At 38.4% G+C, this 15,037-nt stretch overlaps 3 protein-coding genes across 6 annotated transcripts; 2 read left to right on the top strand and 1 right to left on the bottom strand.

Moving 5' to 3' along the window:
• Nucleotides 1-700: 700 nt before the first annotated feature.
• On the top strand, nt 701-3,235 carry c16h6orf120 (chromosome 16 C6orf120 homolog). The gene is made up of 2 exons (XM_066648141.1): nt 701-841; nt 2,112-3,235. The coding sequence occupies exon 2, from the start codon at nt 2,136-2,138 to the stop codon at nt 2,712-2,714; it is 579 nt and encodes a 192-aa protein (XP_066504238.1). The 5' UTR covers nt 701-841; nt 2,112-2,135; the 3' UTR covers nt 2,715-3,235.
• Nucleotides 3,236-4,396: 1,161 nt separating this feature from the next.
• mrpl4 (mitochondrial ribosomal protein L4) lies at nt 4,397-8,165 on the top strand. 2 transcript variants are annotated; one of them, XM_066648348.1, is made up of 9 exons: nt 4,397-4,554; nt 5,166-5,247; nt 5,460-5,628; nt 6,809-6,860; nt 7,013-7,130; nt 7,232-7,338; nt 7,524-7,633; nt 7,722-7,795; nt 7,926-8,165. In XM_066648348.1, the coding sequence occupies exons 1-9, from the start codon at nt 4,507-4,509 to the stop codon at nt 8,069-8,071; spliced, it is 906 nt and encodes a 301-aa protein (XP_066504445.1). In that variant the 5' UTR covers nt 4,397-4,506; the 3' UTR covers nt 8,072-8,165. The 2 variants fall into 2 exon arrangements, with proteins under 2 accessions (XP_066504445.1, XP_066504444.1); XM_066648347.1 differs by having other exon boundaries at nt 4,397-4,605; nt 7,926-8,163.
• hyls1 (HYLS1 centriolar and ciliogenesis associated) lies at nt 8,095-14,793 on the bottom strand. Of its 3 annotated transcripts, none has more exons than XM_066648346.1 (12): nt 14,694-14,793; nt 14,184-14,288; nt 13,983-14,099; nt 12,961-13,034; nt 12,635-12,870; nt 12,262-12,317; nt 9,200-9,366; nt 8,980-9,025; nt 8,782-8,845; nt 8,588-8,669; nt 8,442-8,468; nt 8,095-8,340 (listed from the first exon to the last, which is right to left on the bottom strand). In XM_066648346.1, exons 2-12 carry the CDS (start codon nt 14,281-14,283, stop codon nt 8,209-8,211), a joined length of 1,101 nt encoding a protein of 366 aa, XP_066504443.1. In that variant the 5' UTR covers nt 14,284-14,288; nt 14,694-14,793; the 3' UTR covers nt 8,095-8,208. The 3 variants fall into 3 exon arrangements, with proteins under 3 accessions (XP_066504443.1, XP_066504441.1, XP_066504442.1); XM_066648344.1 differs by having other exon boundaries at nt 8,096-8,340; nt 9,200-9,369; XM_066648345.1 differs by lacking the exon at nt 14,694-14,793 and adding an exon at nt 14,630-14,669 and having other exon boundaries at nt 8,096-8,340; nt 9,200-9,369.
• Nucleotides 14,794-15,037: the final 244 nt, after the last annotated feature.

Raw genomic sequence — 15,037 nt, forward strand, 5'->3', positions numbered from 1 at the left:
AAGCATCAGAGGGAGCGGGGCTGTAGTTCCACGTCTGTCCACCAGAGGGACAGACAAGTTACAGCATGAAGTGAGAGAGGGAGTGAGAGGAAGTATAGATGCGTTGTATTTAAATTTCAATCCCATTCAGTTCATGATCTTTTTTAAAGCTCAGTCAAACTATAATTATATATCCATCGGCTATAATTTAATTTCCACTGTCAGATATTATTACATGTGAATATGAATTGTGAGGTTTAATAGCAAAGCAGTGTGTGAGAGCTACGTTTGTTCCTCCTCTTTCCACCAGGGGGCGAGAGGAGCTGTGTTTAAAAGCTCAGACCCTGCATTTCAGCCTGAACGATACAGCGTCACTCAGTCTTTTACTGATACAACTGTATGTTAGTACAGGTATATGGTTAATAACAAAACTTTTAGTTAATAGCACTCGTTCTGTGCTGTCATTAAGTGCTACAGCTGAAATATATTTGTATTCACCCAAAATATATTATGGTGGAAAGAGTTTTGTCCATTTACTAAAGACAGATTATTGCTAGGCTGTGTGTGTTAATCTAGACTTTTATCAAATTTGAAATTGATTGTGTATAGACAGCATTTCTTTGAGCTGTACTGATATTGTGTGTTCGATAAGTTCTATATTTCATTAATTCCCCATCCATCCAAACCAGTGTTGTGTTGTTGCTGCAGTGTGGCGGTGGTGGAGGAGTTCTGCAGCTCCTCCTGCAGGTGGCGCTGTTAGACTTGGTTTTGTCCAAACGTGGAAAAGAGAGTGAACTTCACTCCAGCGGCTAATGTTTTCACAGCGCGCCAAACGCAATGGCTCATTTTTAACAATGCACCGGTAAGAAATAATATATGATTGGGATGTGGTGTTAAGTCTGTCTTTTATTTCCAGTGGTTGATATTGTTATTATTCGGTTACTGGTCCCGTTTTCTGGATATTTTCGAGACGAATATGATCCCGGCTAGTTAGCCAAACAGGCTAATTATAGCTGTATTATTGCGTACACTAAGGTTTACCTGAGCAGACCGCCTTAAATGGAGACATAAGGTTATTCCTCCGTTCAGATTAAACTAGCTTTCAGTGAAGCAATGTCTAGCGGCACGTTTTGGAAGCACACTTGGCTTGAAGTTGCTCCCAACTTTACACAGTCTTCTGAGCAGTTCTTAACGTGTTATAATGTATTCATTTTACTGGAAAGACTATTCAGATACGCAGCAATGCATTGGAAACATTCACACAACCTGTGGCCTTCTGTAACGTACAGTTATATACAGTGAGGCCATTAAGCTGTCCTTAAAACACCTGAAGATATTTCTAAACACTTGCTCTGTAATAGCTCACTGAGGTATTTTTATCTTCATCATCAGCCACAAACTCAGCAGTCGGTCTGATCTGTAATATCTCAATTTACAGCTCATGGTCGTTACAGAAATAGCAGCAGTATTTTTGGATCCATAAGTTTATCCCAACAAATTTGTCTTGTGCAATTATTTGGTGTCGTAGTTGATCATTGATAAAACTACCCTATGTCATCTGTGTTGGTCTGAGACCTCATTCAGAGAGTTTATTCATAGTGAACTTGAAATTAATTTAGAACCTGTTCTGTTTGGTTTAAAAAGTTATGGAAAATAACTGTAAGAATTATGGTAAAAATATTTATGACTACCTTTTATGTACTTAAATATAAGTGGCAAAAAGTACACGTTGTTTAATTTAGACATTAAAAAAGTATCCTAATGTGTATTTTTCTTTGTCAAATCACTGCATTTTATTTATAGTCTGCTGATTTATGGTTTGGTCTGAACAATAATTTTAGGTTAAATATAATGTCAATAATTCTGGGTATGATTCGGACACACCACAACGCTGAGGGGTTACAGACAATGAATGAATGAATACTGTCACAAATTTTACTGTGTGTCAAAAGTTTATTAAAAATGGGAAGGAAAAAAGTGACCACTAATTTAAGCTTGGTCAGTCTGTTACAGGAATCTGAGGTAAACACCCAATAAATGAGAAATGAGTCATAACAGATGAAGCGTGTCTGTGGTTACTGTTTATATGGTTTAAGCACTTATTTTCTGTTGTCATTATTTTCTTATAACAGGCAGGTCACAGATGTCTTTGTTGGATGACAGGAGTGGCCATGATGCCTTGCTTTGGTGTCCTGTCATTGCTGGTACTCCTCTCCCAGGTCCAGGGGTTCTTCCAGACGTCTGAGGAGGTCACAGTGCCTGAGGAATGGGTTCTGCTTCACGTTGTTCAAGGCCACATTGGTGCTGGGAACTATAGTTACCTGCGTCTAAACCACGATGGACGCATCGTCCTCCACATGCGCAGCCTCAAGGGTGACGCTGACCTCTATGTGTCTGATAAGACACTGAGACCGGACTTTGACACCTACAAGCTTCAGTCAGTCACCTGTGGATATGATGTGGTGGTGGTTCCAGGGGACTTTGTGAGACCTGTGGGCATTGGAATTTACGGACACCCCTCTTACTTGGAGAGCGAGTTTGAGATGAAAGTATATTATGATCAGACTGCTTTAACAGACGATCCCTTTGAAAAAGATGCCTATTCTTCAGAGGGGAGTCAAGGACATCCCAAATACACACAGCCAAACTCTGAAGAAGAAATAGAGGAAGAGGAGTCCATCCTCTGGACAATTCTTATTGGAATACTTAAGATTATACTTGAAATTTTGTTTTGATCATAATGTGCTCATTGCCATTGTACAATATTTTGCCATTAGTATTTGCATTTCAGGACTACTGAACTGTGGCCAAAATAAAAGCTTTGGACAAAAGCTTTTTGAAAAAAAATGTAGAAACCTACTGATAGGTTCCGTGATATGAATTAGCACACCACAAATAACTGAAAAATAATCTGTTCTCTCTGTTTTTTGTACTGGGTGCAAATGCAAATGGCACATCTGCTGTCTCAATAATTGATTGCATATCTACATACCCACTTCATGCTCTGGATTGTTTTTGTCTGTTCTGACTGGGATTCATTTTCCAGTGTATTAGGTGTTGTTCTCTAATTTTTTGCTAATTTATATTTTGAATCATTTTGGGTCTGCTGGAATACTGAGCACTATGCAATCACAGGAATCACCACCTAAAAAGAATTACACAACTGTGCCTTTTGTAAGAGTCCTTTCACTGAGAAAGAAGGGCATAATTTCATGCAGCTGTAACATTTCTAACATTTCCAAATAAAGGCAATCACTTGTGCTAACTGCAGCATGTTTTTTCTACTAAGGTTTCTTCTCTGCCCTATGTCTGGTGTCTAATGTGACACATTTTAGAAAGATTCAACTAAAATAACAAATTTTATGCCATGTTACAAAAGTAAGTTATATTCTGTGAAGGGTATTTATTGTAAACTTTTAAACATAATGTTGGTTTAATTTTGCTAGCCCTTTTAGTTGTAGATGAATCCAACGTAGGGCAGTACGGTGGCGCTGCAGGTAGTGTCGCAGTCACACAGCTCCATGGGCCTGGAGTTTGTGGGTTCGATTCCCGGTCCAGGTGACTGTCTGTGAGGAGTGTGGTGTGTTCTCTCTGTGTCTGCATGGGTTTCCTCCCAAACACACGTGTGTGTGTGTGTTGCCCTGTGAAGGACTGGCACCCCCTCCAGGGTGTATTCCTGCCTTGTGCCCAATGATTCCAGGTAGGCTCTGGACCCACTGTGACCCTGAACTGGATAAGCGCTTACAGATGAATGAAAGAATCCAACGTGGCTGCACTTATTTTAACTTAAAAGAAGTTATACATAAACTGGCATCCAGAATATCTGTTTATTTGATAATTTATGTAGTAAATGAATGTCAGACCTAAAATAATGACATAAATACGGTGACATATGTTTGAAAACACTCATAATATGAATTTGTTTAATTACGTTCTGCTGTGTAATTAATAATTTTTATAATTTCATTACATTTGCCAATATGGCAGTTGAATATAGTGTGATTTAATAATTAATATGGGAAATACTTGTAGTCTGAGGGCTAAATACATCATTGCTCCCTGATTAGTACACTGAGTAGGATTTAAAATATTGTTTAGGATTAATCCATGTGCGCACCATTCCGTAATGTGCAAGTAGTGCAGTGTTTATGTGAGGAAATTTCTAAGTTCATAACTTTCGTAGTGCACTATGTAGGGAACAGGACGTAATATCAGACGCAGCCTTAGTTGCCTAATTTGCAGAAAGAAAAAATGTTACGTATGTCAGAAACAAATGTAAATAACTAGGAATATATTATATGAAATAAGAAATGCCTTACAACAACTAGCATAGCATAATCCTATAAAGTAAAATCACTAAGCGCTTGGAACTGCCTTTATAGTCCTGTTACGTATAATTCAGTTGCCCGCACGTAGTCTTGCGTCATATATTTGGGACGGAGACGTGCGGCAGGTCGACCTTCTCCCCGGTAAAATGATGCTGGGGAGTCTTTAAGTGTGTTTTACGTTAATGTGAGAAATTTAGTCATGTTTCGTGCTGCGTTATCCGTGTGTGGTGGAGGAGTCGCTAAACGCTTAAGTGAACACAGCCCTGTTTTAGTTCAGCTCATGAGCTCTGGATCCAGTGTGAGTTGGACGGCGTTAGCTAGCATTGCTAATTCCCCTTAAAACACATTAATATTGTACACATACTTTCATTTTTATCAGCTCCAATGTTCATAGAGGGGCACTTTGTAGATTTAGTTTCAGACTGTAGTCAGACAGTTGCTCTGCTTACTTTGTTAGTCCTCTTTCACGTTGTTATTCAGTGGTCAGAAACGCCACAGAGCAAGTATTAACTTATTTGTGTGGTGGACCACTGCGCTGTAATGACACTGACGTGGTGTTGTTGTGTTAGTGTGTTGTGCTGGTAGGTTTGACTCAGACACAGCCGTACAGCTGGAGCGTTTAAACCCCTCTGTGTCATTGATGGACTGAGAATAGTCCACCAACCAAAAATGTGTTCAGAGCAACAGAAGAAATACAGTTTGTAATTGTTGAACAAAAATGTGCACCTCTGTAAACATTTGGAACTGATCAAGTGGACAATATTTGTGCAACATAGTGTGTAACTTTGTGTTCATATATTTATGGCGCATTTTTATCAGCTCAGCTCCTCATGTCTGTAATTTTTGTGCATTCTGCAGCTCATCTCTTCTCTCTCTGGAGAAGTTGTTCTGCCGTTGAATCTACGACTTCCACCAAATTTGATTGGAGTCCCGAGGGAAAGTATGCTCCTCTCCTAACCCCATATGTTTTAGTTTTGGGTTTTCTTCTTGGTTTTATGCCACCTCCAGTCATTTGTTAAAAATCAATATAGGTTCATCACAATTTTTTCATATGTTTGTTTTTTTCCAAGAAAAATATCCCTGAGAGCTTAAAGGTGGTTCTTGGATGTATCTCTGCACATTGGTCTTGATAATTATGTAAATGTGTTTCAGAGAGAGCCTCTCCATCTGGTTCAGATCTGCCAGTGGTGCGGCAGTGTGAGGCTGATATTCCTGCTCATCTTTCCCCCATTCAGACATGGTGTGAGTCTTTAGGAAGTCAAGACAGTGAACCATTAGGTGTTGTCGACCTGCACCCTGACGTCTTTTCAGTGCCTATAAGGTAATGTTAATCCTGCAGTCATATACAGTACTGTGGAAATGTATTTAGAAAATTATTTTAACTGGGCGGCATGGTGGTGCAGCAGGTAGTGTCGCAGTCACACAGCTCTAGGGACCTGGAGGTTGTGGGTTCGATTCCTGCTCCGGGTGACTGTCTGTGAGGAGTGTGGTGTGTTCTCCACGTGTCTGCATGGGTTTCCTCCGGGTGACTGTCTGTGAGGAGTGTGGTGTGTTCTCCCCGTGTCTGCGTGGGTTTCCTCCGGGTGCCTGTCTGTGAGGAGTGTGGTGTGTTCTCCCTGTGTCAGCGTGGGTTTCCTTTGGGTGCTCTGGTTTCTTCCCACAGTCCAAAATCACACATTGGTAGGTGGATTGGTGACTCAAGACAGTGAACCATTGTGCGGACACCGGACTCAAAAGTGTCCGTAGGTGTGAGTTGCCCTGTAATTCCCACCTTGCGCCCTATGATTCCAGGTAGGCTCTGGACTCACCGCGACCCTGAGCTGGATAAGCGGTTACAGATAGTGAATGAATGAATGAAATTATTTTTACTTCAACAGTGTGATTTGCCTGAGAAAAAAAAAAGAACTGGACACTTAATGTGGTGTAATGAAAATTTTAGGACAATTTCTCTTTTGATTTATTAGTGTGATACATGTGTATCAACATATTTTCTGAAAAGAAATGCTCATATTAATCCTTTTTTATGTAATTTTCTCAGGTGCACAAAACTTAGCACTGAATAGCTACTGTAAAAGACATGCTCATGTTTGGAGATTTTTGACTTATTCAAATTCAAATGGGTGAGTGTAATTGCGGTTGCACAGCTAACTAACATTAATATAGATGGGAGCAGGAGAACTAAGTGTGATGTTACTGATCTATTGGTGTTCAGGCAATACATTTGCATTGAATGGGATAATTAATAGAATGTCCATCTCCACAAAGCATTGCCACGTGCACTTTTAATGTACTTATACCCATAACATCGTCATCCTTAAATTAGCGTGTTTGTATATTTCTGTAATGAAGAACCTCCAAAGCTGTGCAGGACCTCATTATTAAAATTTTCAATAAAGAGTCAGATTACACATTTTAAGAGTTATTATACGAGGAAGGTGGGGTATTATCTGAAATTAATTATTTTTTTTTTTTTTATATATACACCCCCCCCCTTCCCCAAGGCTGGACATACTTCATGCTGTAGAAGTCTGGCAAAGGAATTTCAAAAGAATTGTGAGTTGCTAACTATATTTCCACATAATTGTGTCCATATATTTATGAACATATCACTTTCGCAGAAATATGCAGAGACCATACTATAAAATCTATGCTTAGTATATGATGATCATGCAGATTGATTACTTTTAATATATTCATTAAACTAGAGCTATGCCAAAGTGAAGAGCAGAGCAGAGGTCAGTGGTGGAGGCAGGAAGCCCTGGAAACAGAAGGGCAGTGGACGAGCTCGTCATGGAAGCATTCGCTCACCAATATGGAGGGGAGGTCAGATTGTAGTGTAACAAATATGATTCCACAACTGAGGTTTAGTGACTGCACGATTTTATAAAGGATTCATTCACTGTTCATCAATAATATAATTTCAGGTGGAATTGCACATGGCCCAAGGGGTCCCACCAGCTATTATTACATGCTGCCTATGAAGGTGCGTGTACAAGGACTGAAAGTTGCACTGACTTCCAAACTGGCTCAAGTAAGTGAAGATTCCACTCAATTTCCCTAATGAGATTTCTTGTCAGTGAGCTCTTAAATTATTATTTTTTATTTTGGGCCTTTGTAATGTCACTGTATCAGCCAAATCAGTTAATGACAGAAGGATTTATAGATTGGACTATGAAGCAAGCAAATCTAAGTATGTTTTAATCTAATTTCCCAAAGGATCATCTTCGTGTTGTTGACACTTTGGAGATTCCCACTCCTGACCCACAATACCTACAAGACCTGGCCAAAAATAGACAATGGGGTGATTCTGTCCTGATTGTAGATATGTAAGTATATCAACAATATTTAAACATTAGGTCTTTTACAATAATTGTTTTTTAAACAAATATGTCCATTCTGCTCCCCCTTGTTTAGAGGGGAGGACTTCCCACAGAACATTCTCCAAGCTACAGAAAGCTTGAAAACAATAAATCTCATTCCTGCTATTGGTAAGTTCATTAATGTTCTGAAAATGAAGAGGCCTACCTCCTATTTTTGTATGAAGTGTAACATGTTTATTTAAGAGACTATGGGTGGGTTGTGTTTGATTTTCCACTAAAGTGTCCCCTTGCTTTTCAGGGCTGAACGTCCACAGCATGCTGAAACATGAATGTCTGGTCCTGACTCTGGAAGCTGTGAAGTTTCTAGAAAAGAAATTACTGTGGCACGACTGTCGATTCACACCATTGTACCCTTTCAAATACCCTTACAGTGACATGCCGTGAACTCCCAATATATTAAAAAACATTTATTTCATAAAGTGATGTCATTTATTCAATATCAAACAGTTCACAAGCTAGAAAAAATATATTAATAAATAAAAGCAAGGACAAACATGCAGTAGGCATTTACTTAAAACAAGTCAAGGGTAGGTTATTTTGGTTGGAATTATGCCATTGGCCAAGTCATGTCTAATCTCCCATCTTAAGGCGGAACGTTTTTTTTCTGTGGGCACCACGTAGGTGTTGGGCACGTATGTTCTTTGAGGCTTTGGCTGTAAGAATAATTATATGATTTTAAAATTTTATAGATGCACCAACTTAAAATGAAAGGAAATCTATTGAATGAAATATAATGTGAAAGGATGCTACTTACTGGTGGAGGCTGATACATGAGCTGTTCCTGTAGACAGAAAACACAGTATATATAATGATAATATATTGTGTAACAAAAGCAAAAGGTGATGACATATTGCCAGCTTTGTTTAGTGTTAAATATGCAAAAACCCAAAGTAATCTCACCCTGATAGCCCAGTGCAGCTCTTTCCTGCTTTTCTCTCCAGGTGGCTTAAACATCTCCCAGTTTTGCTTGTACTGGTAATACCTATTAGAAAGAAAACAAAAATAATTTACGGCCAATACAGAAATATGGACGTTTTATTTATTTTTAAGAAATTCAAAGAATTCTACATAAGGGAGCTTCTCAATGATCTTACTTGGCAACAGGATCAGTTTTTTTCAAGTTTCTTGTGTGTGGATGGTCCATGACGGGACGAATAACTGAATGAATAAAGCATGAGGTATATGTTAAGTGAGGCTTAGTAATTTCATTAATGAATCTAGAATCAGTTTATGCACACAAACTATGTAGCAGAACACTGTTGAACAGAGGAAGAGGAGTCATAGAAACTCACAGGATTTGGGTCGAGGTCTAATGTCACTCTCACTGTGTGATCTTGTCTGTGTTGTAGAACATAGATTAAAGCGACAATATAAAACACCACCAGAAGTGCTACAGAGAATAAAATTGGTGTAATAAGACTATCAATAGCACTGTTTATTATGGAATGGACTGCAGCACCACTGGCCTGCAGTAGCTGAATGCTTGATAGTTAATGAGTTGACGGTACTGACCATGCCTTTGACGTAGGCCTGAAAAGCGCTGGGGAGTTGTTCTGTTGCTGAGCTGTGTCTGTCACTGTAGCTTCCCGTCTCGTCAGTTTCAGAGTACAGTTCATGTTGCCTATTTGGAGCAGACACCCGCAGCTGGTCTAAACGTTCTTCCAGCTCACTTACTGGTTCTACTATAAAATAAAAAGAATAAATGTATCAGCTATATATAGATATTTTCCAAATTTGTTTAATTCTTTACCAATATTTTACTACATTTATTGAAAGGTTTCATAGCTAAAAAGAAATACTAAATTATATTAATGCTTTATATTTATTCTAATATTAAATCTCATAGTTTGTATATCATGTTTATAGGTGCATATTTTTACACAGCATGTAATTTATATTCAAATATGCTAAAGAATATGTCTTTAACTATAAGTCCTTACACTTTAACACCTGGTGCAACTATGTTGTGAGCTGGAATGTGATATATTAAGACTAAATATAAATTATGGACAATACAGATCTTTACCACATAATCCATAATCATTTGATTATAAAAATACAGACCTTCAGCAGAAGTAAATTGCTAAGCTAGGGAGAGTGTACTTCACAATATGCGAACTAATGGTTGATGATCGATCAATGGACTCAAACATGGGCATTAGAATAAGAAAAACCTTAACCTACAAATATCAAGTTTGAACTGGCTACTTGGTTACCTACCACGTTTAGAATTTTGTGACTTTGCTTTCTTTGTATTCCTTGTTTCTTGGCCTGAAAGTCCATATTCATTTCTGTGCCCCACTACTGTCATGTTTTTACTGAGTCTTAGGTTAAAGGGGTGACGATAGTCTTCAAGTACCATGTCTGGTTCCCAGCTGTGACTGCTGTGGTTGCCTTCACTTAAACCTTGGGATGTAATGCCACTGATCGTTGGCTTGGCTGGAAAACCACCAAAAGTTGAGGCCAAGTGCAGTATCTGGTCATTTTCCTTACGTACATTAGGGGATCCATACCTGTTTTCATCAGTTGTGTCTTGTTTGTTATCGATGTTGTGTAGTACAGCTACACTTTCACAGGCATCACTTCCTCTTAAGGATAGTGAATGGATCTGTTCTTCAGAAGCTTCCAAATGAACAGTGTGTTGAAACACAGACTGAATATTGTCTTCTTCACCGTAAATAGCACTAGAGAATTCAGTGTCCTCTTCAAGCCCAGTCAAAGTGGCATCATCTCTAAAGTCTGCAACATCCAGGTCATCTTTAGGTGAGTCTGGTCTGTAGGTTCCATAACCAGAAGTTAAGATACTTAATGTAGGGCTGCAAACACTGCCACAGTTATCATTAAATGCCACTGTTTCACCATGAATTTCTTCATTTCTTTTTGCCCTTTTTTCCTGGTCAAAAGAATTCTCTCGTTTTAGCTCAGGAACAGTGTAGCCCTCTTTAGTTTTGTCTTGTTTGTTATTCATCTGGCCAGTCCTTTCTGTTTCAGCAGTGTAATATCTATTGGAACATGTCTTATTCTGAACAACAGAGGTTGGGTTTTCAGCCATAAAAGTTGTGATTTTGTTCTTGTCTGGCTTCTCCTCACATTCTTTCTCTTCAAGACTTTTATTTAACACTATATAATGGTAATTTGTATTCAGAAAGTGCCCTTCTTCCTCTTGTCTGTCTATTCTTTGCCTTGAAGACTTTATTTCTGGTTCTTCACCTATGCAGTCTTCTTTCAGCACCAATCTATCTACACCCTCTTGGTTAAAAAAAACCCGACTACCTTCATCTTCACAGGTTGTAAAATTGTGTTTGGCATCACTGACAAAATATTCTATTTCCTCTTCACTCTCCAAATCAACATTTGTAGTCTCTTCGTCTACTCTTCTGTCTATATGGTCATTGTTCACAAAATGGTATCCATGTTCACCTTCGCTTTCTTCATTCACACTGCAGTCATTGCTTCCTGACATTTTCTCAGTTCCTTCATCTTCCTCATGTTCATGTTTATCACATTCTTCCTTGTTTTCCTCTTCTACACTTGAAAGATATTCACTTCCAACATATTCATCTTCCGCACATGATATACTCTGTTGTTTGTCACTCATGACCTTTTGCCTATAAATCATTTCTTTATAATCAGCTTCTCTTTCTTCTTTCTCCCCTGTGAAGCATTCCTGATCAGATTCTGAAGACTCAGTCTTATTGTCACTGCTTTCTTTAACATAATCCTCACTCTCTTCTTCAGTTGATTCGCCACTTCCAGATATTGACTTGCTACTTTCATCTGTGCTATCATCTTTCACAAAACACTCTCTCTCCTCTTTGTCTTCATCGCTCTCTTTATCTGAGCTTATTTCAGTAGTATCATTCCTAAGTTTTTCACACAGGTGGTTTTCTGTACTTTCATCCCTAGTATACTGTTTTATAGAGCACTGCTTATCAGCTTTTGAGCAATTTTCATTCTCTCTCAGCTTTCCTACAGTCCAGTCATTCATATTAACCTCCTTCACATGCGTTTCCTTATTCTCATGGATGTTGATTCCCGGCTCTTTCTCATCCCTTCCATCTCTGCTGTCGTCCTTGACAAAATATTCTCTCTCTTCTTCTTCACTTTCCTGATCAGTCCAAAAGGAGGAGGACAGAGATTCTTTATCCTCGTCTCTTGCATTATCCCAGTAGCTGTTGCAAGCTTTATACATGTTGAAGTATCAATGAATTTGATGAAAGAATCAAAGGGAAAAGGAGCCAGTACAACAAACCTCAGCAGATGGCCGAGAGGGAGGTGGTGTTACTCTAAGAAGATTACCACTGATGCTTAAGTTCTTTTCAGGAGGTCAAGGGTGACACATGGTGGTAGGTTATATTTATGACATCGGCATTTCAATTTTGTAGGTCTATCTTAGGTATGTTCCTTTCTAGTTCTGGATAGGCAATGAGAAGTACAATTTGGTGGTATTTTAATTAAATCAAACATGATTCAAGGCATTTGCCAAATCTGATGTGTGTGTTTGTGTAGGGAGCTCACTAAATTGTCCTGGAAACCAGCCCTCCAGGGCCACTCTAAGATACTGCAAAGCTTACCAGAGTCTTCACTGTATGTAGACTCATCACAAACTTGAGACTGGCCCTGATTTTTCCTGGCAGAGGTAAAAATAAATAAATAAAAAGGTTGAATTATTTAGCTGAATTGAATTTACATTATTCTAGATTTGCAATATAAGTCACAAATATTTTAACATTTTGTTCTCCATCTGCCATTCATATATTATCTTTTTTTTCCCTTGAGGCTTCCTTTAAATTTTTCAGAAACATTTGAAGGGTTGTGCTATTCCACAACCCATTCTCTGTCTCCTAATATGAATGGTACATCCTTATACATGTAAATAAATACATTCATATAGAGGAATAATTTGTTTATTTAAACCATTTATCCTTTACAGAATAAAAATCTTACCTAAGTACTTTTCTCTTGATAGCTGGCCTTGCATTAGTATGAAGTTCTTGACCAGTCTGATTGGAACCCAGTAAAGAATGGTATATTTCAGAAGGTGCCTCCTCCAGCTGAAGTCTGTTAGGAGCTGTAGAAGGTCTGATATACTTGGGAGCCACTGAGTGTTTTATGTAAGAGTCATAGGATGCTTGATCCACACTGACATCATGGCAGCCTTCATGAAAAGTTGAGTTCATGACCTTGACAAAAATATATAAACTTAGAATAAATACTTGAATTGACTGAATATGTAGAAGATTTAATGACTAATAAAAATGCTGTGTTCATACTGGTCTCTGCTGATCTGCTGCACCATTGTGAGAGTAAATGTAGCTGTAACTGGAGCCAGTTCTGTGTACCTCGACTAAATCAGAGGAGAAAATACATGACGGGTGCATTAGCATTACTTGATACAAATATAATTCACTTGCAGTAATGTGCAATATTCCAAGACCAACCATCAGTTTCTTCAGTTAATCCTTCAATTTAATTTCAAGTATACATTATTGTTCATAGAATATGTAGATAATTCAATTGCACAAGAAAGTTCAGATCTAATATATGAAAGAAATACAGGAATACAATGAAACTGAAACACCTGGTTTTAGACCACAGTAATTTATTAGTATGGTGTAGGGCCTCCTTTTTGCGGCCAATACAGCGTCAATTCGTCTTGGGAATGACATATACAAGTCCTGCACAGTGGTCAGAAGGGGATTTGAAGCCATTCTTCTTGCAGGATAGTGGCCAGGTCTCTATGTGATGCTGGTGGAGGAAAACGTTTTCTGACTCGCTCCTCCAAAACACCCAAAGTGGCTCAATAATATTTAGATCTGGTGACTGTGCAGGCCATGGGAGATGTTCAACTTCACTTTCATGTTCATCAAACCAATCTTTCACCAGTCTTGCTGTGTGTATTGGTTGTCATCCTGATACATGGCACTGCCTTCAGGATCCAATGTTTGAACCATTGGATGCACATGGTTTTACTGGTGCAATGTGCAATGAATGAATATTGGCCACCAGGCTGCTCCAATTTAGCCATGAAACCTCCCACATTAAAATGACAAGTGTTTCAGTTTCATTGTCTAACCCCTGTATATGCAGGCTTCCTCAATGTTTCAATTTATATTGTGTGAAGACTTCAAACAATATATTTAAATATATCTGATTTATTTATTATTTATGAGTTAGTTTGTCTTGGCCATTATATCCTGAAAAGAATAAAACAACAGGTGGTGTCTGACTATTACACAGAAATATTTTTGTTATTTGATTATAAAAATATGCTTTTAAACCAGCAGCGTCAAACCTTTTTCTTTGGTGATCACAGGAGGGCTCTTACACGAGCTGCTTTGAGATTTGGGAGAAATCCACTCAGCTGAAGTCTGGCTCTTTGACTTTTCGTGAGAAATCAGCAAGTCAAGATCTATAAATAAAGTGAAAAGTTTCAACAGCCATAAATTATAGAAGATGAGTTTGAGAAGTCAACTGATTAAGTTTAAAAACCCACCTCGTTTAAATTCTCGCAGCCTCTCTTCTGGTATATTTGTATAGCCGAGAGCTGCTAATTGCTGCTCTATTTCTTCCTCTGAAAAGTCAAGGTTTTCCATTATCCCTGTTTAGCAAAAGCACGACCACTGTTACTTTTCTTACATTTAAACAGGTTTAAATAGACAGACATTGATTGTGTGTAATGATTGTGTATCTAGCTTCCCCAAAGCATCAGCAGCATATGAAGATACACACTAACAGCTTAAACGTTATCTAAGTGACATTAGAAATATAGCAGTAAAATGTAGTTAATTACAGAGTACGTAATCAGAAAGTAGTATCTTTAGTACATTTCTACTGGTCGGTTGTTAGGAAAAACAGTGCCCAACGAAGCTAAACACAAGGTTTTAACGTTCATTTCTTATTAGAGAAGATAGACAGAGGTCTGGAATCAAACTAACTAACGTTAATGTTAGGTTATGGCTTCTTGACATTAAACCTTCATAATTTTATGAGACTAAACACAGACCCTCAGTTGACGAGACGTTTTCCACAGCACCAGGACAACAACAAACGGTTATAGATGTTTGAAAATGACGCCTTCCATCAGCGTTCAGTTCATTACCTAGCGCCGCCTGCTGTACAGGGGAACCACTGCACTTCCGCTCAGGAACACAACGTATACTACACAGCTAATACACTATTATAGTGCCCATATACGCAGCCCATCTGGAACCCAACTAATCCATGTTTAACTCATGCATGCCCCATTATTTATTATTATTAGTATTCATTTTTTAAAATTCATCCATTCATTTAACAGCTCCTGTTCCTCCCACGGTCCAAAAACACGTTGGTAGGTGGATTGCCTAC

Source organism: Hoplias malabaricus, chromosome 16 (assembly GCF_029633855.1).
Source record: "Hoplias malabaricus isolate fHopMal1 chromosome 16, fHopMal1.hap1, whole genome shotgun sequence".
Taxonomy (NCBI): domain Eukaryota; kingdom Metazoa; phylum Chordata; class Actinopteri; order Characiformes; family Erythrinidae; genus Hoplias; species Hoplias malabaricus.

Excerpts from the sequence above, each read along its gene's own strand:
- c16h6orf120 (XM_066648141.1), top strand. The coding sequence starts at position 2,136 with ATGACAGGAGTGGCCATGATGCCTTGCTTTGGTGTCCTGTCATTGCTG.
- mrpl4 (XM_066648347.1), top strand. The coding sequence starts at position 4,507 with ATGTTTCGTGCTGCGTTATCCGTGTGTGGTGGAGGAGTCGCTAAACGC. Across the intron at positions 7,131-7,231 it reads CTCACCAATATGGAGGGGAG|GTGGAATTGCACATGGCCCA; the intron begins GTCAGATTGTAG and ends ATATAATTTCAG. Across the intron at positions 7,796-7,925 it reads AAATCTCATTCCTGCTATTG|GGCTGAACGTCCACAGCATG; the intron begins GTAAGTTCATTA and ends CTTGCTTTTCAG.
- hyls1 (XM_066648344.1), bottom strand. The coding sequence starts at position 14,283 with ATGGAAAACCTTGACTTTTCAGAGGAAGAAATAGAGCAGCAATTAGCA. Across the intron at positions 9,026-9,199 it reads AGGCCTACGTCAAAGGCATG|ACAAGATCACACAGTGAGAG; the intron begins GTCAGTACCGTC and ends TCTACAACACAG. Across the intron at positions 8,469-8,587 it reads AGCTGCACTGGGCTATCAGG|GAACAGCTCATGTATCAGCC; the intron begins GTGAGATTACTT and ends TTCTGTCTACAG.